Consider the following 25601-nt stretch of genomic DNA (forward strand, 5'->3'; position numbering starts at 1 on the left):
GCAGGTGGTGGATGCAGGAGCAGGAAAGCCTTCTAAGTTTTCTTACCGAACACAAAGCACAGCGCAGTTTACCCATAGGTCATCCACCCCATGCTCTCTTCCTGGCCTGAGTTGGCAAAGCTTGACTGGAGGTGGGAGGCCACGGGGGGCTTCGTGGAAAGCAAAGGTGATTTACTAAAGCAGAGAACCAGCTTATAGTCCTTGCTGGGTCCTCCCAGGCCAGCCTCTAACCCTCTCTGTGCTTCTGGACCCCAACAGTAGGGAATTGGACCATTTCTGGCTAAGACAGAGGCTGAAGGAGCAGTAGAGGAGAAGGGAGGGCACGAAATGCCACCACGCAATCACCAGCCCCTGCCTCCACTAGCTCACCTCATAGTCTCGTCATAGTTTATAATTCCAACACATCAAAAGGATCCTGAGCTTTCTCTGCTCCAGTCAAATTCAAACTTTTTAAAAAAATTGTGGCACCAACTGTCCAATGGAAATCTAATTCAGCAGCCCAAGCAAATGAAAGCAATAAATGCAGACACAGTCCAGATAAAATGGGGTGTGGCGGCCCCTCAGAATCACCCTTACCTGTCTCTATGGAACCCGAGGGGACCCTAGTTTGACAACCCCTGAGCTAGCCCAGTGCCTCCTGCCTCACAGAAGAAGAAATTGAAGTCCAGCGAGACAAAGGCCAGGGCTAAAATCCAGATTTTCTTACCATTTTGGGGGGTTCTTTAGGGGAACAAGATGGGGCAGCTACTGGGTGTCTTTTTTCAACCTGAGGGACGCGAGAGGCAGAGGGGACAGAATGAGCTGGGGTGACCGTGTGTCTGTACAACTTGCCAGTGCTCGAAGATCATCCCTCGTGTGGGCGGGGCAGGGAAATCGAGCTGCAGAGACCCCTGTGCTCGGGAAGCCCCCGTGGCTCTACTCGGCACGTAGCCGTGTGGGTGGCCGGATGGTGCAGCCGTTCAGAGTGGGACCCGGAGCTGGACTGCCGGCCACTAACTCCAGGCCTTAACGCTTGGTAACGGTGCGACTCAGGGAAATCACTAAGCTTTCTGTGCCTCGATTCCCACCTCCGGGAAATGGGGGCACAAGTAGCTCCTCGTTTCTCGTGCTGCTGGAAGGATTCATTCAGGAACTCCCCCCGCCTCTCCCTGTGCCAGCGGGCAGGTGTGGGCCGTGGGCTGGGCGCTCTCCCGGGTCCTGCCTTCTCCCATCGTCCTGTAGACGGAATTCCTGGGGAAGACGCGGCCGGGCAGGGGACGGGAGTAGGGGAAGAGGCCCGCCTCCCTCAGCGGAGGCTGTGGAGCCTGCAGGCGGCTTGCGGCTCTTCCTTTGGCAAAGCGGCTCCTCCTGAAGGGAGCAGGGAGGCAGCAGCTGCTATTTATAGCACCGCCAGCGGAGCCCCCGGCGGGGATGGCAGGAGCGAGGGGCGCCTGTGGGGGGCGCCGGCCTCCGGGGGCTGCAGTCAGGGCTGCCCGGGTCCCATCCCATTGCCTCTCACACCGGCGGCGTCCAAGCCGGGACCCAAACCCTGGAGGGCTGGGTCCTGTCCCGTCTGGAAGGGAGACAATAAAGCCTTGTTGGAGGGAAGGCAAGGAGATGATTTCCAGCAGGGAGAAAGTATCAAAGACCACATCCTCACCTGTGAGCTAAGCTGGATGTCCCCAGGCCCCGTGGTGCAGCCTGGCTCCTCAGGGCGCAGCGGGACAGGGCCAGCAGGTGGCTGCACCTGGGAGGTTTTAGAACCGCAGCAGCTCAGGGCCCCACCCCGAACTACTGTTTCAGAATCTGTACCTGAACACGCCTCCCGTGTGATCTGTGTGCACGCTAAGTTTGAGAAGCACTAGTGCGAAGGATTTGGGCCCTGCCGTTGGCTCGTGCCACGTCTTAGTGGTGTGACCTTGGGCAAGTCATTTAACCTCTCAGCACCTCACTTGCTCCAAAAGGCCATAACAGTAGCATCCCCCTCATGGGGGTGGGGGGGAACCTCATCCGATGCCAGGGGTAGAACAAGCGCAGCATCAGTGCCAGCCATCGCCGCGTGCCCCTTCGACACTCGACACAGCTTGCTTCTTGCTGGACATGAATACGGGAGGTGGGCTGCCCCAGCCATTCATGCAATGGTTCAGCCATCAGGCGTTGGATGCCCGCCGCGGACCGGGCACTGTTCTTGGTCTGGGGACACAGCGGGAACAGGACAGAGTCCCTGGTGTCGTGGAACGGAGTCCAGGGAAGAGCCGGAGGTGGTCTTGCCATCAGCTAATTCCTTCATGCAGAGAATCTCACCGTCGCTTCCAAACGTGGCAAGCGCTGCGGAGAAGGGCAGGGCCGCCACTGGCGTACGTGAAGCGGATGGTCGGCGAGGGCTTCTGGGTGGTAGTACTAGTCCAGCTGGGATCTGAAGGATAAGAATTTAACCAGAAAACCTGTAAAAGTGTGTGTGGGAGGGAGAACACAAACTGGGGGGGAGGGGGGCAAATCCCAGGTACGGGGCATAGAGGAGAGCTGGAGCTGGAAGAAGAGCAGCCCACTAGACGGGCGTGCGTCGGCACTGCCCGGCAGCCTTGCTAAGACGCGGAGTCCAGGGTTCCTATTCCACTTGGTCTGGGTGGGGCCTGAGAATTCGCATCTCCAGCGAGTTCCCAGGGGGTGCTGACCTGCTGGTGGGAGGACCACACTGCCCTGAAGTAAGACCAGCGGCGAGAAGAGGTGCAGGTCTCGGGCGGAGCCAGACACGGGAGCCCCGTGTACCAGAAACCAACCGAAAGTTTCAAGTGGAGCAGGGGGTGACGCCACCAGGCTTCAGGTCTAGCGATATCGCCGGGGCTGTGGTGGGAGAACAGACGTAGAAGGACATGAAGAAGAGCAGGGGGCTGTTCCTACAGTTGTCTGGGAGGGAAGTGAGAGTGCCTCGGTTGAGAGGAAGATGAAGAGAAACGGACGGATTCCAGAAAGTTTAGAGAGGGAGAGGCCACGTGGTTAGGTGACTTGGTCGGATCACCGAATGTCGGAAGAGCAGGGAGGCAAAGAGGACTCCCAAAGCCAGCTAGTGGATGGCAGCGCCTTCTCCTGAGGTCAAGGGCCAGGTTGGCTGGGGATGGGGTGGAGAGCAGCCGAGATGAAGAGTCAGCTGGAGACGCTGGTGACGATGACACGTAGACGGTCAGATAAGCGGATCTGGAGCTCAGAAGGCAGGTTCCTTGGAGATGCTGCGATTGGAGGGGACTAGATCAGGTTCTTCACGCAGAGTAAGACGCCAGCTGGCTTTGAGGGTGTGAGGGGAGGGGTCTGAGGTGCTCTGAAGCGGCATCAGGCTCGTACGTGCGTGTGCCTGTCTCTGGGGAAGGCTTCACAGCCGTCCTCAGATACGCTAGCGTCTAGGGCTCCAGGAAGCCCGCGCGCCTCGGGGCGGCCCTGGGAGCCGCTGCGGGTGGGCGCCCTGAGGCCCTTCTCGCCCTGTCTCTGCTGCAGGCGCCTGGTAGACCGCCTGGAGACCATGAGGAAGAGCGTGGCGGGGGACGGGGTGAACCGCTGCATCCTGTGCGGAGAGCAGCTGGGGCTGCTGGGCTCCGCCTGCGTGGTCTGCGAGGACTGCAAGAAGGTACCGTCGACCCCCGCTCCCTCCTCCTCCGGGCCGCACCTGCAGAGGGGTGGCGCCCTGGCGCAAGTCTTGGGGTGCCCTGGGACTTGGGGGTGGAGCTCGGATCCTGGGGACAGTGGGCTGAATGTAATTCCTTCTGGGATGCTCCCACGCTCAGCTGTCCTGCGAGGTGGCCCTGGGGCTGGCTCCGCCCCTGGATGTCACTACGCCCCGCCCTGTCACCTCTGAGCTGAGCTCCACCGGGGACGAGCTTGGGAGCCCAAGATTTGCCATGAGCTACGGCCAAGCCTGCAAGTGTCCTGGTTGTGGCTCAGTAAGCTGTTTGTCAGGCCAAAGAGCATGCCAGGCACTTGGATATGTGGAAGGTTTACCCAACGTTCTCTTGCTCTTGATTATGGGACAAGAGACTTAGAAAGTCAAGTCAGAATTATCGGGCTTCGAGAGCCTTTGTTCTGGAAGGGGTGCTCCCTCTTGTTCTGGAAGGGGCGTCTGCTTCTGCTCTCTTTACCTTCCCCCAATCTTTAAACTGTCTGCCCTGGGCGATTCCACGGCAGCGATCCAACTGTCCTTGGGGCCATCCGATTCCCAGGGAAGGAGTTCCGGGGAGCCACCCAGCTGGAGACATGCTTAATGTCACTTGGCATCTCTTTTTGGTGTCCCATTGAGCAGTAGAATTGAATACTGAGGAAAGACCACCCATTCGGAGATTGTGTCTCCGGAAGTCCACCAGATAGTGAGAATCTGTGGCCTGTTGAGTTTCCCTGTCTGTCTCGACTCCTAAGAAACTCCCTCACGCAGGCGTGGCATTTATCAGATAACTGCCTGCCTGGGGAGGACGAACTTCTAATCACAGTCTAGGTGGCCTCAGGTCCATTTTGGAAAGAAAGAAGGAATAAATTAAGAAACTACCAAAGAGCTGGCCTCTCTTCTTACAAACCCTTCTCATACCACTGCTATCCCCTGCATGGATATTCAAAACTGCACAGGAGATAGTCAACACTGTTGGAGAGCTGCTTCGCCCAATCTTGGGAATGACTCAGGTTCTTGTTATTGGAAATGAAGACTCAAATTGGAACTTGATTCCAACTGGCCCAGCTCATAGAAGGAATCTGAAAAAGGAGGAGTGTTCCAGCTCTTTCCGTTCACCCAGAGAGCAGGGGGCTCTGTTGCCACGCCTCCCGACCCCTTCCCCTGTCCCTGTCCACTCAGAGCCTGGCGTTCCGGAATGGGCTCTGCGTCGCTGATGGGCTCTGGCCTGTGTTTTGTCCTAGAACGTCTGCACCAAGTGTGGGGTGGAGACTTCCAACAACCGCCCACATTCCGTGTGGCTCTGCAAAATCTGCATCGAGCAGAGAGAGGTGAGTGGCCTGGGGCTCCACCTGGCTCCTGGAGCACCTTCCCTCCCCCGTGCCCCATTTCCCCCTGGAACCAAGGAAGTAGGGTGGCAGGGGGTGCTGGAGGACCTGGGAGGGGCTCGCGTCTCGAGCAGTGGGTTTGAAGGGAACCAGAGCAGCTGTGAACCCTGGTGAATGGCCCCGGAGAGTTGAAATGAATTTCTTCTCTTCTTCCCCTCCTGGGACCTTTTGCTTCCATCCCCCGCTCTTTGTTCCTTACGCTCAGGATTCGAGTCCTCCCTCCTCCCATTTCTCACCCCCTGGGCCTTGCCCTCCCACCATCTTCTCTTGCTCTTTCCCTGTATTCCACTTCTCGTCTCCAGTTTTATTTTTTTGGTCTCTCTCTCACTTGAGCTCTTTTCTCCCCATCGTCTTTACCTCCTTCTCCTCCCTCTTCCTCGTTCTCTCTTTGCCTCTCACCCTTTCCATTTCTTCCTCTGCTCTCTGTCCGTACTTTGTTTCCTTCTCCCATAGAATCCTTCTCTTCCCCAGCCCTGCAATGTGACATTTTATGCCCATTTTGTCCCACGTAAGCCTTTCTCCTTCTCTCCGCTTCCTCACCACTCACCTCTGCTGCAGAGAGTGTCCCAAAGACCAGGTCCCCCTCAGGTTTGCTCACGGGCCTGCAGAAAACAGGCCCGGGGCCCCAGCAGGGTGACCTGGGAGCTTCATTCAATGGGTGCTACCCACAAGGGCCTGGGCAGATCCAGGGAAAGCGGCAAGCGACGGTGAAGCAGGAGCAGGGGAGCTTGACCCCTCCTAGGACCACAGGGGTGCAACAGGGGGCAGGTCCCGGCCTGGAAGGTGGGTGGGTGTGCCCCGACAGGGGCCACTGGCAGGGAGGCCCGTGGGGTAGAGACCCCAACCCCACACTCCTCCCTTCCTCTCCTCTTCCACTGTGATCTCCTTGACCAACTCTGCCTGGAAGACGGAGGTCAAGAAAGCCTGGCGCCTGCAGCCTATGCCGCTCAGCCTTCCGGGGCACAGAGCAGGGCAGCGCAGGGTGGAGGCGCGAGCGGGAGGCGCTGTAGAGGTTTTCCGGCACGCCTCCCTGGGTGGAACCCGAGGCCCGGGCAGGGAAGGAGGCATGGCCTGGGGAGGCTGTGGGCAGTCACCCTCTGGAGGGCAGCACGTGAGAGAGACGGCAGGCGTGGCGTCCTGGCCTTGTCCGTCCACTCTCTGGCTGTGCAGCCTCAGGCCAGTCCATGACCTTTCTGACACCCAGCTTTTCCCACCGAGGAAGTGGGCGCCGTCAGACCCCCTCTCCTGAGCTCTCAGGGGTGTGGATCGAGTGTGCGTTAAGGCTTGTCCTGGAAAGCGAGCGTGAAGGCGCGTGTCGGCATGCTGAGGGCGAGGGCAGGGTCAAACGCTGGCCCCCGTGGGGGCAGGAGCGAGGGCCGGCGGCCGCATCTCCGTCCCCTCCCTCTCCCCAGGTGTGGAAGCGTTCCGGGGCCTGGTTCTTCAAGGGCTTGCCCACGCAGGTCCTTCCACAGCCCATGCCGATCAGGAAGACCAAGCCCCAGCACCCTGCCGGCGAGCCCGCCGCCCCCCAGCAGCCCGCCGCCCCCCAGCAGCCCGCCCCTGAGCCCAGGCCGCCCGCCCCGGCTCCAGCTCGAGGTAGGACAGACCCGCTCGGCCTCCCCGCATGAAGGCCACTGCTTGGCCACCCGGTCTCCCTGCAGAAGGCCCTGCCGTCCTGCTGTGTTTCTGCTCGGTTGGTGGACAGCCTGCTCTGGGCTTGGGGCTAGAACCCCCAAGGCCCGCTCCCAGCTCCCCATCAATCCTTAGCAGGAGGCTTTCACAGAGAACTCTCCCGGCTGCCTGGGGGAGGAGGTCGGGGTACAGCAGAAGTAGGAGTTCAAGGTAGGAGCCGAGAGGGACATCACCGCCCCAATGACAGTGGAGCCTGGATGGATGGGGCTGGCTGAGGGGCTCCTTCTGCCCCCTGATATTTCTTCTATCCACAAATCTGAAATTGGACCAATTAAAAGTGAAAGCTGAAGAGGAAGGAAATTAGTGAAACAAAATTACCACTAATATTGATATTGTTCAAGGATATTATTACTAAAAGGATAAAAAGGGAGTGGCAAAAGGTTTATTGACTAAAGCAACCACCGTTAAAAAGCAGCTACATTTGAATCGGATGATCAGATAAAGCCCTTTCAATAATTTCGATGGTCACTAAGCAATGGAATCTGGTCTGAATGACATCTCTGGATTGAGTGCCAGCAATGCTGCAGAAAGAAAGATTACAAGTGACAGTCTCAAAAACGGAAGTGCCACACTGTAGCTCCTGTAAGCTAACTTTGTGAGGTCCCCAGCACAGTGCCTGGCACCCAAAAGGCAATCAACAAATATTTTCTTCCCAGCAATGCATGAGAAATGTCTACTCCTTGCAGAGAACACCCAAACCGTCAGTACACCCGGAGCCCCTAAGGAGTGCCCCGGTGCCACCACCGAAACTCCTCCTTCCTGGTGAAGCGTTACTCCCCGTTGGCTGAACGGACTGTATAGCGTAACTGCCCAGAGCTTGGAGGGGCTGAGTTTGAGTTCCAGCTCTGCCACTTCCTAGCTGTGTGAGCCTGGGCAAGCGACCTAACCTCTCTGAGACTCTGCTTCCTCATTTATAAGATTAATAACTCATTGGGGTGTTTTGAGGATTAAATGGGATGCTACACATCATGTGCTTTGCAGAGGAGAGCGCTTAGTACATACGTCTCATATTATATAATGTTCATCACCTAAACACAGACACACATACGTGCAAACATAAGTGGGATGTATCAACTTATCAGTACAAACTCTGGACAAAGAAAACAGCTGTGAGAATGCAGTTGATACGATACCCATTCCCCTCTTTAGAAAGAAACAGCAGCAGCTGTATTGCATAGTGGCACCTAAGAAAAGTATTGGTAATAATATCCATTGCTGGTGAATGTGTGGGGACTGGGTACTCCACTTTCTCTTGATAGGACTGCAAGTCCCTTCAAAGCTTTTGGAAAGTAACGTGGCCAAATTCATTAAAATTTGTAGCACATGAACCATTTGACACAGCAATTTCTCTCTAAGAATATATCTGACAACAACGAAAGTACCACTGTAAAAATATATGTATAAATATATTTACTGCATCAATGTTTATAGTAGTAAAAGCCCTGGGAAAAAAGTAAATGTTCATTAATATGGAAATTGTTGACTTTATTATATATCCACCCTATGGTATATGAAGCACCTTTTAAAATGGAATGATGTAAATGTACCTTGTAGATTTAGGATTGTATCCACAATGGCCTCCTTCAATATTCTTTTAACAAACACTTACTGAGAACCTAATAAGTTCCAGGCTCTCTGCTGTGCCTTAGGGACACAGTGGCGAGCAGACAAACCCCCGCCCACGTGCCTCCTCGCGGAGGAAGCAAATGTTCAACCAACAGCAAATACACATTTAATATACTATCAAGCAGCAATAAGTTTTGGGAAACAAACTAAAGTGGGAAAAGGGGAGAGGTATCCCTCAGAGGCTCCATTTCAGGTAGAATGGCCAGAGAAGTCTTGTCTGAGGCATTTGGAGGGACGCCTGCCGTGTCTAAAGACAACAAAGTGTTAGAGAAGCCAGAAGCCTATTGGGAAATATTGTATATAAAGGGCCTGATGTAGAAGCAAGCTTGGTGAGTCCTGGAGAAAATCTAAGTGAACAAAACACATTCTAGAACAATAGGTAGCCAATGATCCCGTTTTGTTCAGCCTGTATATTCTCATATGTGTTGTTGTTTTTACTTTTTTTCTCTCTCTTTATTTTTTTTTTAAATGTTACATTCAAAAACTGTAAGAGGTCCCCATATACCTCCCACCCCCCTCACCCCACTCCTCTCACATCAACACCCTCTTTCATCATCCTGGCATTCACTGCATTTGGTGAACACATTTTGGAGCGCTGCTGCACCACATGGATAGTGGTTTACATTGTAGTTTACACTCTCCCCCAGGCCACCCAGTGGGCCAGGGCAGGACATACAGTGTCCAGGATCTGCCCCTGTAGTACCACCCAGGACAACTCCAAGTCCTGAAAATGCCCCCACATCATATCTCCTTTCCTCTCCCTACCCTCAGCAGCTACCGTGGCCACTTTCTCCACATCAATGCTACAATTTCCTCCATCACTAATCACAACAGTTCCATAGTAGAGTATAAGTAAGCCCACTCCAGTCCATACTCTACCCCTCCATCCTGTGGACCCTGGGATGGCGATGTCCACTCCACCTCTATATGGAGAGGAGGCGGAATTGTAAGCAGGAGCTACATCGGAGGTTGGGAGGGGAGACCGTTGTTGTTGTTTTAAGGTTCTCGGGAGGGGTGGATGGGATTCTGCGGGCTCCTTGAGTCATGGCTTGGCAGGTACTAGGAAGCCGGTTCTCCCCATCCTCTCTCTTTCCCCAGGCGACACTGAAGACAGGAGGGGCCCCGGCCAGAAGCCAGGTGGGTCCTGCTGACTCTGTCTTCTTCTTTGGGATGGAAGCCTCTCGCCCCATTCCTGCCGTGCTCTTTCTCTGTTCAACTCCTGTTTTCCCTTCCAGGCCCCGACCCGGCCTCTGCCCCTGTGCGAGGCAGCTACGGGCCTCCCACGCGCCGGGCCTCCGAGGCGCGCATGAGCTCGTCCGGCCGGGATTCGGAGGACTGGGATCACGGCCACGGTGGGGCTGGCGGCGACTCCAGCCGGAGCCCGGCAGGTGAGCGAGTGGGGCAAATCCAGGCAGGCTTCCTGGAGGAGGAGGATCCTCGAGAATGAGGAGGGCGGTGTTTTCATTCATTTACTCCTTCAATATATACACACCTCCTACTGTGTGCCCCGTTCTCTTGCAGCAGTGGGTCCTAGTCTAAGATAAAGGAGGAAGAGCATTCACAGGCAGTGCTGACTCCAGGCACCCTTCATTTTCACTATTTCCTTTTCTTACTCTAATACCATATACAAGAAAAAACATGAGCCGCTCTTGCCCTCCATTTCCAAAACAACCACCTGGGGAAATGCCCTTGGCTCTGAGCAAAGCAAGGAGGCTTCACTGTCCAGGCCGTCTAGGGTCTCTCCTCCCCTGGAAAGTGGCCTCCGCTGTCCTGGCAGTGGAGCCGTGACGTCAGGGTAACCCCCCCGGGGCTGCCGACAGAGGCCCACAACGCCCAGCCCCCCTCGGGGCAGGTTCCTGTGGCGGGAGCGTCTGCTGGTGGGAACCGCTGCGTCCTGAGCTTTGGAAGCGCTGCCTCCAGGATGGAGAGCTCTGTATTCATCACCCCTCGCGTGAGATCTTGGAGCAGGTTTCTTTCTTTCGTAGCCAGGGCACGAGTTTGGGTCAAAGTCACGCGGGCTGCATCTGTAGGTCCTGTTGCCCTCCGGCCTTCTCCTTCTGAGCTGTGGATGCGTGGCCGAGCTCCTCGTTGCCTCTTCCTCTTGGGGAGAGAGCCGGGACGCGTGCCCTGTGCTCAATCTGCTGCCCAGATCCCTAATACACCTACGTTCAGAGGGACAGAGACAGATACATTTCTCAGATCTGCCACATCCTAGATTATTTATTGAGTACTTACTGTATGCCAAACGTGGTCCCAAGCTCTTTGCATACCATCGTCTCATTTACTCCTTGCCCCAACCCTAATAGCCAGGTATGAGACTTTTATAGTCCCATTTTAGAGATGACGAAACTGAGGCTCAGAGAGGTAAAGACACTTGCCCTAGGACACACAGCTCACAAGTGGTCAAAATAGGCATTAAACCCATTTCTGTCCAACACCAAAGCCTGTGCTCTTAGCCTCTGTGTTGTTTTGCCTCCCATGGAAAGAGACAGTCACACAACATTCCTGAACCAGATGTGGATCACCTGTCCCCTGAGAGTCCATTCAAATGCTCCCCTCGCCATGAGGCTTCTAGCAGCTGCCTGTTCCACCTCGGGTGTGGCTACTTATGCCCTCCTCTGAGTTCCCAGAGTCCACACACAGCCCTGACGGAGCATTTATCACCGTCTAAGACACAGCACAGCCCAAGTCTCGCTCCCTGCTCTGAAGATCAGTGACTCGACTTCTCCCATTAAGCCACTGTGTCTCCAAATATTAATTGAGCATCTGCCATACATTTTGGCTCTTTCTACTCCCTTTCCAGCCTGCAGGAAGATTCTGGTTGACTGTAGGCTGTTTAGCATTGGCAGATTTGAATCAATAGTTTAAAATCAATAGTTTAAAAGAACAGCCCCCTTTACGGAGCACCTGCTCTGCTCCAGGCATGCGATGAAACCCTTGGCGCGCGTTTCCTCCTTTCGGGCCCTTTGGGGGTAGCTCTTATTCTGATCATCCTAAACATAGATGAGGCACCCAGAGGTTCAAAGAAACAACTTTCCCGAAGTCACAGAAGCGAGCCTGGCATCTCACCCCGGGCGCCTCTGCTGCAGCCGCTCCCGTAACGCCCACTTGGGGGCTGAGGGCAGCAACGTGGAGCAAATTCCCAGGGCAGCGCCCTTGTCCCGCGGCGTCACCCTGGAACGGGAGGGTCCGGCCCACGCGCAATGTGGAGACCCCTCCAGAGCCTCTCTGGGAGGGGCTTGCTCGCCTTCTGTGACGGGGAACTCACTGCCCCAGGAAGCAGCCTGTTCCGTCGTCGAGGGCCTCCAGCCGTCACCCGCACGTTGCTCATGCGCAGGTATACGCTAGACAGCCGCGAGCCGCCAAGCCTCGTAGCAAGTGCTGGGGCTAAAGCGCCCGACAGCCGCGGGGCCGCCCCCGGGGGCTCACAGTCCGGTGGGAGTAACAGTCAAGTAGCCCGGACGTTACGGGACAGCACGATGCCACCATCCGGAGATGATGGCGGTGATGACAGCAGCTCAAGTTCCGAGCGTTTACTGAGCACCAGGCCCCAGCCGCACTGTGTTCCAGGCACTGCCATTGTCAGTGAAACCCTCGAAAGAGCCCTGTAAGGAGTCTGGGAATCAGAAGAGCCTCCAACCCAGGCTCAGGAGTCCCAGAAAGGCTTCACGGAAGAGACACCTCTGAAGGAGAACTTAGAAAACAATAAGCCAGATGACAGTAAACTCAGGAGGTGGAGGACGAGGGTGCTCCAGGCAGAGGGACAAGCAGGTGCACCCAGAGAGAGAGCACAGCAAGGTCAGGGGACTGAAAAAGTGGTCAGCGTGCTCATAGCATTGAGCGCCAATGGGGCGCGGGCTGAGAGAGCCACCATCTCCCCCAGAGTTGTGCAGTGCGCAACCTGTGCAACTGTACCTCACGGCCCTGCCTGAAAGATAGGCAGGGGTCTGGGTCACACAGGACTTCCTGTACCAAGCAAAAGACCTTGAACTGGAGGAAAAAATTCACCTCGTATTGGAGCCAAAATGGCGTCCCTGGTATGCCCAGTCAGTGGTTCTGCCTCTGCCCCAGGCTAATTCCCCCAGAATTTTTTATTCCATCCCTGGTGCCATGGCTATCTTTGCTTGGAGATTAGAATTAAAATCATCAAGGCTCCTTCTCCTCTGGGAGGTTGTCCTGCTCCCTCCTCACCCAGTTGAATTGTCAGTAACTCACGGGGTTAATTTATCCAGCCAACATTTATCGGTTCCCTCCTGTCCTGATAACCAGACATTTATAAAGCGCTTACAACGTGCCAGACACCAACCTGAGCCCTTGAGCCTCTCAAAGAGCCTGCGAGACAAGCGCTAGTGTTATTTCCATTTTACAGACAAGGGGTGTCCACCCTCACCTCTTCTTTTCAGCACCGTACTAGAGGTGCTAGTCATTGGAATAAGAAAAACACAGATATAGGGCATAAAGATCGGAAGAGAAGAAGCAAAATGCGCAGGTTACCCGATAATTTAGGTAGAAAATCCTACCAGAGCTAATAAAGTTCAGTTAGTACGGGCACAGCCTACAAAGTTCAAATATAGGAAGTAATTGTAATTGTATTTACGAGAAGCAAACAAATGGAAAATGAAATGAAAATTTCAAGTCCGTTTCTACTTTACCAGTGAGGAAACGAAAACCCCAGGGAGAGAGTTCATTCGCCCAAGGGTCTAGAGGCCGTGGAAGCTGGGGAGAGAAACAGAAGCACGGCCTGTGTCTTCCAGGCCCTCAGAGCCTGCGCTGGAAGCAAAACCTGTGTCCCCAGGCAGCCGCCGCACCTGGCCGTGAGAGCGGCACGCTGAGAATGGTGTCAAGTGCTGTGGGGACTTCGAGAGCAAGGAAAGCAAACTCTGCTCGAGGAGGAAACATCAAAGAAGGCTTCCTGGGAGAGGTGGCATTTAAGTGAGCCTTGAGGAACTGACTGGCGTTCTATGGGCAGAGACAAAGCGGACGGCTCCTGGGAGGAGCGGCCTGAGCCGGCGGGGGAGCGCGGCGTGCGCGAGGCAGTCCGCGGAAGATGAAGGCGCAGCGGGAGACGATGCAGGGCCACGTACCTGGGGCGCTGCTCGAGCCGGCCGGTTCCTCAGCCCCGTTCAGACCCACTCAATCAGAATCGCTGGGGTTGAGACCCCGAGCTCTGTCGGTTAAACTCCTCGGTGACTGATGAATGCTGAAGTTTGAGAACCACTGCTCAGGAGCCTTGAGAGCCAGATAAATGAGTTTGGGCTTTATGCTGAGGGCACGAGGGAGCCACAGAAGGATTTTGAGCAGAGGAGGGGCCGCCGTCTTACGTTTTCTGCCATCTGCATCTAGCACAGGTGTGGTCACTTGATAGGCACTCAAATCCCACCCGGTGACACGGAGGTCAGCCAGAGGGATGTGTCTGTGCTCCGCCTCTCCCACCCCGCCCCCTGTGCCACCCCAGGAAGGGGTGCTTAGAGCCCGTCCCTGCCTGCTGCGGTCCAGGTGCCCTCAGGGTGCCCCCCCGTGTGACCGAAGGCTAAGTGCCCCCAGGGGGAGTTCCACGGGGGCGCGCTGTAGCCCTGGCCCCAACTCCTAACGCGGCATCGTCCACTGAGTAAGCCCCCACCTGCCAGCTGCTGTCCCCCGGGCTAGGCCTGCCCTTGGGGCCATGCAGTAAATCAACACTATTCTGGCTCTTCTTTATGCCACGGAGACGTGGTTTCTTCCCCAAGGCTGCTGTCGTGTTGTCACACCCGAGCAAAAAGCCACCTGCCCCTTGGAGCCGTCCCGTTTTCCCCGTGACAGGTTCCGCTCCTTCCGCCATCCCCTGGGGCGTTAGTGATGGACATACACGCCCTTTGCGCTCAATGTCAAGTGCACCAGACACCAGATAAGAGATGCCTGAGAGGAGCCAGGTCCCAGCACTGCCCCTTAGCGGCAGTGGGTTCCCGATTTACAAACCGAGACCCCGGGCCTGCACTGCCTGTGGGGGCATAACAGCCGTCCGTCTGTAGCTCCTGGAGGAGCTCTGAGGATCCAGGTGAGCTGATAGCTGGAAGGGCCCCACGGGGCTGGCAGGCGGCCGGGGCTCAGGGGCTGCGGGGGTTCGCCCGCTGCCCCCTGCTCACTGCTGAGGACGCGGGCTCTAGAGTCAGCAGGACCGGGCTGGGAGTCCGCGGTCGCTTCCTGCTCTGCTGCCGCGCCGTAGGCGGAGGCCCCGGTGCCCCCCACGGCCTGGAGCTGCCCGGGCTCGGCGAGGTGGCGCTCAGGCTGGTGCTTTGGAAGCTGAATGTTCATTATTGCTGTTTCTAAAGGCGTCGTTTCAGGGTGCCACCTTCCCACCCATGACCCCTTCTCCTGGAGGAAGTAGGACACCGACTGCCCATCTCAGGGGCTGGCACTTGGTGGAATCAATGAATGCTTGTTGAGTGAATGAGTGAGGGAGGGAATGAATGAATGAACAAGCATCCAGATGAACCAACAAACGGTGGCACTAATGCAGGACCCTGGGACAAGACCTGGTCGCTGGCAAGCCCCCAGGAGTGGCGACATGCCCTCCGTCACAAACATTCACGTGACTACCGGGCAAAAGGGCTGAGTTCAGGAAAGGTGGGCTCTGGGTGAGGTGAGGGGGTGGCGCTTTCTCCCCAGAACACCACACCTTCTGCGTTCCAGGGACCCTGCGCACAGTGTCCCATTCAGTCCCCCTAGCAGCTCTGCGGGAAGCAGTAGCACGTCACGCTCAGGCACAGACCTGGAGATCAAGAGTCTGAGTTCAAAACCTGGCTCTGGCACTAACCAGCCAAGAGACACTGGGTGGTTTCCCAAGTGGAAGATGAGGATAATACAGCACCTGCCTCACGGCGTCATGAGCGTAGAGATTACACAAGTTCTTATAAGTAAAGTCCTTGGTACGTGGTAAGTAGTGAATACGTGTTAACTCATTATTATTTTGAGGTTGGTGAGGTCCTTTATATACATGAGGGATCTGAAGTTCAGAGGAGGTAAGTGACCAGCCTAAGGTCACACAGCTTATAAAGGAAAAGGTCAGGATGCAGAGTCAAGTCCATGTGAAGACAGTGAGCAAATTCTTTCAATAATAATCATAATAAAATAATAGCAGCAGCTGACTTGTGTTGGGTGTTTGCCACATCCGGGGAAAGTTTGCAACACTTTGCATACATTGTATCATTGTATCCCATGAGCTGGGTGCTATCACCCCTGCTTAGCAGATAAGCAATGGGAGACCCAGGTCGGGTGGGTCACTTGCCCGAGGTCACACAGCCTGCATGTGGTGAGTCGGGCAGCAGCGCCCGGGCTCTCAGCTCCACACCACTGCTGCGAGGAGCCAGGGCGTGCGCGTGCTGGAAGGAGAGGGTTCCCCGGAGGGTGGGAAGAGGTGCCGGAGCTGAGCAGCCTCACGCCGGTGGCCGGTCGCGAGCCCCCTCCCGTTCTCTCCGTGCTGGTGTGTCCAGAACCCAACGAGCTGTTTCCTTGCCCTGCCCCTGCAGGTCTGAGAAGAGCCAACTCGGTCCAGGCCTGCAGACCTGCGCCCGCCTCCACGCAGAGCCCGGCGCCGGCGCAGCCCGGGCAGCCAGGTACCTGCCGCCCCCGCCCGGCCCGGCCGCGTGCCCCCCCAGCCCCCCAGCTCCCAGCCCTGCTCGCAGAGCCCCCAGGGCTGTGGAGGGCGCCGCCAACGCTAAGTCCTGAGCCTTCGTAAGGACCTGAAAACGAGCGGTCCGCTGGGCTTGGGAGCTGGTATGTGTGTGTGTGTGTGGGTGGGTGCATGTGTGTGTGGTGTGTGTATGTGTGCACGTGTGCGTGTGTGTGTGCATATGTGATCCTCCTCCAGGGAAGAAGTGGCAGTGCTTCACTGACACATGTTTCCCGCCTTCAGGCATTGACATTGCACTGCACACCACACACACATAGTGGGGAGCAGAGGTAGCTCAGCGGTTGAGCGCCTGCTTCCCATGTACGAGGTCCTGGGTTCAATCTCTGGTACCTCCTAAAAACAAAACAAAAGCACGTGCCACTTACCCTTTTCTTTACTTAAAATTTTTCTTCAAATTGGCTCCCTTTAAAAAATACGACCGAGAAGTTGCTATCACAAACTCGCTCTCCCCATCCCTCTCCCCCTCGCCCTCGCCCTCTCCCTCTCCCTCTCTTCTTCTCATTCTCTTTCTTGGAAATTTTAAGGCCATTACACTTTAATAAAAAGGCAGGTATTCCAGGTAAGGTTGTGAGAGTTTCAAGAAGAAACAGTGAGCAAAGAAATTGGTAAAATATAAACAAATCTGGAATGTGTGAGACAACAGTAAAAAATCCTGTTTTATATGGTTAAAATTTTATGTTAAAAAAACACACCCTATAACAGTGGCACAAATGAAAAACTAGCGTTTCTTGCCACACAGAGAAGATAACCACAAAATTAAATGTCAGGAAAATCAAACCAGGTAATGAAGTGCTGGGGGAAGCTTCCGGCCGAGGCGATTCTCTCTTGCCCCAGGGGGAGAGCCACCAGGTCAGTGAGTGCAGCCCGGGGGAGGCGTCCTCCGGGAGCCGGGTCAGAGGGCAGCCGTCCTCGCCTTAGCCGGAACCCTGCCGCTCCCTCGCCTCCCACGCTTCGGGAAACGTTTCCTGGACCAGCAGTGACCCCGCAGCAATGCGGGACCCGCTGGCCTCCCACAGGGATTCCCAAGCCAGTCATTCATCAGGCTCATAAAAACCAAGGAGACACGGAGAGCAGGTGGCACCGTCCCTGTTTGGCAGAGGAGGAAACTGAGGCTCAGGGAGGACCCACAGCCCGGCATCTTCTGCACAGCACCTGCGGCTCTGGGCCTGTGGAGTGAGGAAGGCAGACGCTCTGGGGAGGGTGAACACCCCACGCTCCGCCTGCTCTGCTCCACCCTCTTTCTCTCTCTTCCCTGCTCAGGGCCCCCAGGAGGCAGCAGGCCTGGCCCCGGCCCCGGCCCCGGCCCGGCAGGGCGCTTTCCAGATCAGAGACCAGGCAAGTGTCGGCCTCCTCCATGCCACCCGGCGGCTGTGCCCGCCCATCTCCCCACTTCCCCTGGGGGAGAGCGGGGGGCTGGCAGGCCTCGGTCCAGTCTGCACCCCGAGGCTGCCTGCTGAGCTCGGGGGCCCCCCTCGACTATCCACGCTCAGCTTGGCTAGAGGCTGCTGGGGCACAGCGGTTCCGGGCAGGAACAACGGGCTTCAAATCCCCACTCTTCAGTCCCTGGCTGTGTGGCCCCGGGCCAGGCACGTAATTCTCCTGAGCCTGTTTCCTCATCTAAAAAATGGGAATAATGTAGGACCTACCTCACAGAGTTGTTGGCAGGATTAAGCAACCTGATACATATAAAACCTTAGCACGTTGCCTGAGAATGTATTAAGCCGTGTTAGGGACAGTTATTATCAGTAGGCTATATATGCATCATCATCATCATGGCTATAACTTATTCAGTGCTTTCTAATGTGCCAGGTACTGTTGTAAACGCGGCACCTCTATTAGATAATTTTTAAAAATAATACCTATAACTATCTGAGCACCTGCAGGTGTTCCTTTTTCACAGGTGAAGGAACTGAGCCTCAGAGACATTAAGAAACTAGCCACAGGTCCCACAGCAGCAAGGGGTAGAGCCCAGATTCCAACCCAGGCTGTCTGGCTCCAGGGCCCACACCACCGATCAGCACCCCAGAGCGGGCTTTTTTGCCGACAGCTGAGTCAGCGTGCAGGACTTGTTACGAAATACAGACCCCAAGGCCCTGCTGCACGGCCTGCTGCGTCCAGGTGGGCCCAGGGACCTGCATCTTCACAGGCTCCCCAGGTGACTTAACAAAGGTGGCGTCCTGAGAATGGTGAACGACATGCGACTTGCAAGTAGCAATCGTCCCTTGCCAGGGCTGTGGGTGTTCCGGGTGCAGTGTTTGCACAGCACCTGGTAAACAGCAGGTACTCCTAACTCATGGCGACGCTAAGGCATCAGCTGCTGCTATTAGGAAACGGTGATTCAACTGCCTCTTTCCTGTCACCCCTCCATCCCCCTGCAGAGGTGGCCCCAAGTGACACTGGCTACACGGGGGCCACTGCGGCACCGCGGGAAGAGAAAGCTGGGGGAGCTGGAGGCTACTCGGCAGTTAAAGCCAGAGAGGACCGAGCTGGCCACCCCCCAAGCCCCTACTCCCAAGTCGCTGCCGCTGCACCCCAGCCTGCCGTAGCCCCTGCTCGCCAGCCACCCCCCCCAGAGGAGGAGGAGGAAGAAGCCAACAGCTATGACTCAGATGAAGCAAGTAAGTGGTGCTTAACTGAGCAGTGCCTGGGAAAAGTAGCTTCAGGATCTACCCCAGCAAAACCGGAACGGCTCCAAGCAAAGCCCTGTGCACGCCGGGTCCCTAACATGCCAAACCTAATGAATGTCTTACCCAAGTGGTTAAAAATACGTTCTGGTACTGAATTCACAAGATGATATCAGCTGTCTAAATAATAGGTGCTATATATTTTTTAATAGTTTTCAAAAGATTTCAATGTATGGCTTCTGCAAGTCATTTTTATTTTTATTTTTTTAAAGATTTATTTTTATTTATTTTATTCCCCTCCCCTCCCCCGGTTGTCTGTTTTCTGTGTCTTTTTGCTGCGTCTTGTTTCTTTGTCTGTTTCTTTGTCCGCTTCTGTTGTCGTCAGCGGCACGGGAAGTGTGGGCGGCACCATTCCTGGGCAGGCTGCTCCCTCCTTCGCACTGGGCGGCTCTCCTTATGGGTGCACTCCTTGCGCGTGGGGCTCCCCTACGCGGGGGACACCCCTGTGTAGCACGGCACTCCTTGCGCGCACCAGCACTGTGCATGGGCCAGCTCCACACGGGTCGAGGAGGCCCGGCCCGGGGCTTGTGATAGACGGACGCCCTAACCACTGGGCCAAAGTCCGTTTTCCATGCAAGTCATTTTTAAATGACTGGGTATTTCTCCTTGCATCCAGCCATTCGGTGATTCATTAAGCACCTACTCAGTGCCCTTCCCGCTCAGACCCAGCACCCTGTGATCCAGGGAAGCAGTTGCCATGTTCTCACTCACACACTCACACACACACACACACACACACACACACTCCAGTGACACTTCTCCTGGATGTGGCTGGGAGCAGCAAGGGCAGGCTGGGGTGGTCTTTATGAGCTGCAGGGAGGCGTGGATGGGCCGGCATCTAAAGCCAACGGCTTGCCGTGGGAGTCTGAGGGCAGGTGGTACACCCCAGAGCTCCCGGTGGAGTGGAAAGACTGGACCCTGCCAGAAGAAACGGCCCAAAGCCTCGGTCACTGGCATGGCCTTGGCAGGTCATACAGTCTCTCCTCATTGTGAAACAGAAAGCAGAATGCTTCCAGCTCCTGCGCACGGCTGAGGGGAGGGGAGGCTGCTTCCTCCTGGGAACGTCATTACTAGACAGTGATTTGACACAGACATCAGCACCTGCGGGCGCTGGTTTGGGGCCAGGCGCTGATGCTACGTGTGTTCCGTGCACCGGCTCATTTAACCTAACAACCCTGAAATGCAATTACAATACTTTTACTATTCCTCTTTTGCAACTAGGGAAGCCGAGGTTGCAAGAGGTTCAGGGACTTGTCCGAGCTCACGTGGCCAGCGAGTGGAGGGTCAGTCCCGTGGCTGTAGCCAATCAGGGTCCAGGCCTGGGTGAATTTTCTGGCTGTCCCCTGTGCGCTACAACGGGTCAGGTCTGCAGTCTCGGCATAAAGGAGCAGGGGGTACTCTCTGCTCCTCACTCACTCTTTCCTGTATTTGACAAATATTTTTTGAGCACCTGCTGGGGGTCTCAAAGCATTCTAGGTGCTAGGGGCACCGTGGCAAACAGGACGGACAAGACGGCTCATCTCACATTCTAGAGACAGTTAATGCACTAGAGACAGAGCGCCGCGAAGGAAACAAAATACGGTGAATGACCGTGAGGGCAGCTGCGACAGTGCTCAGGGAGGGCTTCTCTGAGAGGTGACCTTCCAGCTGAGCCACGGATAGTGAGAAGGTGCCAGCCATGGGAGGCTCTAGAGGGAAAGCATTCCAGGCAGAGGGAACAGCAAGTGCTAAGATTCATGTATTCTTTCAGAAAATAAACGAGTACTTGTTATATGCCCTGCACTGCTAAAAGAGGGGACACAGCAGGGCACAGGACAGTCGCAGCTCTTGCCCTCAAGGGGCTCTCCATCTAGCAGGACAAGAACTCATTAACTAGGCAGCTGCTCAAATGAGTGAACGCCGATGTACGGAGGACTCCAAAGAAGAGGGCATCTAGCGGATGGGACCGAGTCTTCCCCTCCTCTGCTGTCTCCATGCCTAGCCCAGACTGGGTGCATAGTAAGTACAGAGCAAATGCTTGTTGAACAACTGAACAAACGTTCTCTTGTTCTTGTCTCTGCCCCTTAGCCACCCTGGGGGCCCTGGAATTCAGCCTTCTCTACGACCAGGACAACAGCTCCCTGCAGTGCACCATCGTAAAGGCCAAGGTGGGTGCCCGGGACAAGCTGGGGACCCCTCCTGGGGATATAGGAGGGGACGGGCTATCAGGCCTGCTCCTGCCATTGCCAAGTCGGTCTGTGACAGTGACGAAAAGAGGGCGGGAGCTGACCACCACGAATTCCTTCTGGAGAGGACTTCCTCTCCCGCTGACCAGCAGCTGCTTCTCAGGAGCCGCGGCCGCAGGCTGGGAGGACGGGGGGCAGGGGGGCATTGCCCGGCTCCAGCCACCTCGTCTCCGGAGCGGACGGCAGAGGTGCTGCCCGGGAGGCAAGGCCCTGCTCTCCTTCCTCCGGCGAGGCTGGAGGGCTGGAGCGGGGGCCCCGCCGGGGGCCTGTCGTTGCAGCTCTGAGGACACATGTGGGTTTCCGTGGGGCAGTGTTGTCAGACGAGGAGGGCGGTGCATCCCCGGGCTCGGGGGTAGTGAGCCACGTCGATGCCAGATCCAGGAAAGCTGAGCGGCCGCCGGCGCAAATCCCAGGAAGGAATGGAGTGGGGCCCCCAACCCCAAGTCCGTCCACGCAGAGGGGCGAGCAAGGGGTAGGACCCGGGCCCCCGGGGCTGCGCTGCCCGCGCTGCCGCCCCTGGCGCTGTGCCTTGGGAGCGGTGACCGAGCCCTCCGTGCCCTGGCGTGCCCGCTGGTAAACCGGGCATAGGGTGGTGCCCAGCCCGCGGGGATGATGGTGTCAGATGGGGAGGAAGCGCCCACTCTGCCCCCATGGGCCGCTCCACGCAGGCCGCCTTGCCGTGAACACCAACGGCTCCCCCTTCCCTCCTAGAAGTGTCCCAGTCTGAATGACAAATGAGGTGGGCGGCGTTCAACACAGTCCCCAACGTAACACATCCCCCCAGTCCGATTCCTTCAGTTAGCATTCATTGAGCACCTGTTCTGTACCAGCCGGTGCGACAAGCACCGAGTCGCATTTGACCTCCCAACAGCCCAGTGGGGTGTTGCATCTTCACAGGAACCTCTGAGGCAGGGACTGTTATTAGCCCCACTGCACAGATGGGGAAACGGAGGCCTAGAAAGCGGAAGCCTGAGGCCACCTGGCTGGTAAGGGATGGAGCTGGATCTGAACGCAGCTCTTTCCCCCTCCAGCGTGGGGTCCCTAACACTCACTCGCACAGCCTCCCGCTCCAGTTCCGTGGGAAAGCCACGCCGTCACGCCCCCCGGGGACGGGGGTCCAGAGGACTCGGGCGTCCACGGCCGGCGCGGGTGGAGATGAGCGCAGCGGGCCGCGGGGGAGACGATAGGGAGTAGCGGAGCGCTGGGAAACTGGAGTGAGCGGCTCCGACTTAGCTCCCCCGGCTGCTGGGACAAATGCCACGCGCGGGTCGGCTTCCGGGAAAGCGCGGGCTCGTTCCCGAGGCTGGAAGGCGCGGCTCCGGGCGCGGGGGGGCGGCGTTCTGGAGGGCGGCGTCCTCGGCCTCCCCGGCTCTCCCGGCAACGTCCTCTCCTTCCTCTTCCGGTTTCCACTGACTTCCGGCTTCCGGTCCTTCCCACGGTTTTCTCCTTATGAGACCCCAGTTTTGGGGTTAAGACGCGTCCTGATTGGCTGGCCACGCCCCAGCGGAAAATGCCTATTTGCGCTGCGTTCCCGCCCACAGGAACGGATGAGGATCAGGAACACGTTTCTTTCTGGAACACGCGACTCAGTCCACGCTGAGGCCCCTCCCAGCGACATCCACATGCAAACCCAAGGAGCCTGTGTCCCCGGCTTGAAACTCACAACACTCTGAGCCCAAACGTTTGTACCGGAAATGTGTCCCGGGTGCCTCCTCTGTGCCAGGCACCAACCCTGGCAGGACGAGGGCGAGCCGCGTGGACCTGCCTCGAGGGCCTCCTGAGGGAAATCGGCAGGACGCACAGACGCCACAGCTGGCGCTGCCTGAGTGCCCTGCGCCCCTCCAGGCGTTTCTACGCGTCATTTGGTCTCATTTCCTCTTCACAACAAGCCTATGGGGAAGGCCTTCCCATCATTCCCACTTTGCAGATGAGGAAACTGAGTGTAGCACAGAGAGTTTAAGTGACCTGCCGAGGGTCACACAGCCAGGAAGTGGTGGAGCTGGGATTTGAGCTGGTGCCCTCTGGCTCCTGAGCCTGTGCTCTTACCCACTAGGCCACTGTGCCAGCTTTTCCCCTCGCATCCCATGCCGTGGTCCCCTCTGCCCTCCCTGCAGCAGTAAGCGTTCCTCCCACTCACGATGTGTCCAGCACAGAGCTCTGACTTCCCAGGTGAGGTCTCACTCATCCCCCAAGAACCCCATGAAGCAGGGACCGCTATCGGCCCCTTTGAACAAATGAAGAAACTGAGGCCCTGGAGCGGGTGTGGCTCAGTGGCTGAGCGCCTGCTTTGCATGTTCAAGGTCCCGGGTTCAATCCCCAGTACCTCCTAAAAAAACCAAACAATAAAAACGAAGAAACTGAGGCCCAGAGAGGTCATGGGGTGCAACAGGGCCTTAGTGCTGGGACTGGGTAAGCCCAAGGGACTGTGGGGCGAGCCGCCCGCCCACGCCTGACTGTGGGAAGAGATGGACAGGGCGTGTCAGCACCCGAGAATTTTGGAGGTCCTCCGATGAACAAGCCCCACTTAATTCTTAACCCTGGCGAAGCTCCTTGCCCTGCCCAGTGTCTCCTTCCGGCCTCTTTCCAGCCCCATGAGGCGGGCCAGGCCGAGATGGGCATCCCCGTCATGTGGATGGAGAAGCTGAGGTCTCGGAAGTGAGCGCCACTCAGACCTCCTTCCCCAGCTCCTCTTCTCCCCCGCCCTGACCGTGCTGAGAGCTCTCCCATCCCAGCAATGAAAATGAAACCTGGAGGGGGCATTTCTAGGTGCCGGGCACAGTGCTAAGCACTTTACAGGTGAGATTGTGCGTCCATCTGCCCACCTCTTGAAGCAGGTACTGAAATCAGAGCGGTTAGGAAACTTGCCCAAGGTCACACAGCCAGGAAGTGGCATGGCCAGGCTTTGAGCCCTGTCGGCCTGACGCCAGGGCTCTTTCCATGATGCTGCACTTGGAAGAAGAGGCACACAGGATGGACCAATGGGCTGTGCCCGTTGCGGATGGCAGCTGAGCAGCGCCCTCGAGACCCTCACCCCACCGCCCCCTTCTCTTGCAGGGCCTGAAGCCCATGGATTCCAACGGCTTGGCCGACCCCTACGTTAAGCTTCACCTCCTGCCGGGAGCCAGCAAGGTACCATATGGCCTGGGCCTCGGCCAGCTGGGCACTGGGCCCTGGTAGGGGCCCAAGGTTCTCAGCTCAGAGCCCGAAATAGTCCCGTGTCCCCCACATCCTCCCCCTGGGCGGCCAGGTCCCTGCGAGGGGAGAGGGTGGGCCCGGAGCCGCTCTTCCTCCAGGGGCCCCTTCCTCCCACCCAGAAACCTGGGATCCCGGCAGCTGCCCAGGGCCCGAGAGAAACAGAATCCGCCATCCTGCCCCTCTCCCGCTCAGGTGCCTTCCCGGGGCCCCCGTTGCCGCCCCTGACCCAGCTCCCTGCGCATTGCATGGCCCAGCCCAACACTCCTCACCTCTCAATAGAATGAACAACCTCTCCAGGTTTTACACCTGAACTCTCTAGACAGTGCCACCCCCTCCCGCCACCGCCTCCAGGGGGCGCTGCGCCCCTGCCCCTCCCGCCTCTCACTCTCCTTCCAGCCCACCTGCTAAGCGTTACTTAGCTTTGGAGAGGGAAAGTGGGGTTAAGTCTGTAGTTTGGACTGACCCACCCAGCGCCTTGGCTGGTGTGGAAGTGTGCCTTGGCTGTGGTTTTTCGCTTTGTTGTATTAATTCGGCACGAATGTCCTAAAGCTAGGGAGACAGCCAGCTCGTTACAGGGTCTTAGGAAAATGCCTGCCACAAGACTCTGCAAGTATCAGCTGCCTCATAAGACAGAAGAGGACACACATGCACACATACACCCACTGCCTTATTGGATCAAGGAAGGACAGTCCCTCACTCGGTTTTGGCAAAATTGTGATGTGTTTGGTCACCCCTTTTGAGACCCAGACATTTCTTGGGACACTCCAATTCCAAATGGTTTTGCCAAAGAATCTGATGGGAGTCGTTTACACGTGAGTGTGACTGGCATTTGCCACCAGGCCACCTCTTCTGCGTATAGTTGCATTCTAGCCTTTTCTCAGAATAAAATAAAAACCATGTCCTCTTTAAGGAATTTCAGTCCTGCAGGAACAATGTCCTTCACGGCCTAGGAGTGAGTGACTCTCATTTCTATGTCCCTGGCCTGTAAATGATATTTTTTTCTCAAAAGGAGCTGTCTCTGCTTTCTTAATAGAAAGTTCAAGGAGGGGACCTAGTGCGTGGAGGGGCGGGGACATGTAACTTGTCTCTACCCGCCGCCCTGGAGGATGCACCCCTCCCTGAGCCCCGGACACTCCCAGAGGGGACGCCCCCCAAATCAGCCCAAACGCTGGGGCTCCAGGGCCGGCTGCCCACCGAGGCAAACGTCTGTCTGTCCATCTCTCTGGGATGCAGTCCAACAAGCTTCGGACAAAAACCCTGCGCAACACCCGGAACCCGATCTGGAATGAGACCCTCGTCTATCACGGCATCACGGACGAGGACATGCAGCGGAAGACGCTCAGGTGCCTGCCGGGCGGGGGCAGGGGGCGGGGGGCAGAGGGCAGAGGGGAGGCGAGAGGGGCTGGGCGGGGGGGGGGGGGCGGCCCTTCAAAAAGATCTCTCCGTAGGTTCCTTTTCTTTTGTTTATTCTACGAAAACAATATAGGCGTCTGATAG

At 56.7% G+C, this 25601-nt stretch overlaps 1 protein-coding gene across 1 annotated transcript in view; it reads left to right on the top strand.

Annotated features, from left to right (window-relative positions):
- The window catches only part of RPH3A (rabphilin 3A), a 110171-nt gene that overhangs the window by 68480 nt on the left and 16090 nt on the right, over positions 1-25601 (top strand). Inside the window, exons 5-15 of the mRNA XM_058280996.2 lie at positions 3469-3598; positions 4870-4956; positions 6426-6609; positions 9430-9468; positions 9567-9719; positions 15837-15923; positions 17261-17335; positions 18379-18618; positions 20752-20831; positions 23964-24038; positions 25338-25447. Coding sequence (XP_058136979.1) covers positions 3469-3598; positions 4870-4956; positions 6426-6609; positions 9430-9468; positions 9567-9719; positions 15837-15923; positions 17261-17335; positions 18379-18618; positions 20752-20831; positions 23964-24038; positions 25338-25447 — 1260 coding nt within the window. The remainder of the gene's footprint in view (positions 1-3468; positions 3599-4869; positions 4957-6425; positions 6610-9429; positions 9469-9566; positions 9720-15836; positions 15924-17260; positions 17336-18378; positions 18619-20751; positions 20832-23963; positions 24039-25337; positions 25448-25601) is intronic.

This window comes from Dasypus novemcinctus, chromosome 19 (assembly GCF_030445035.2).
Source record: "Dasypus novemcinctus isolate mDasNov1 chromosome 19, mDasNov1.1.hap2, whole genome shotgun sequence".
NCBI classification, from domain to species: Eukaryota; Metazoa; Chordata; class Mammalia; order Cingulata; family Dasypodidae; genus Dasypus; species Dasypus novemcinctus.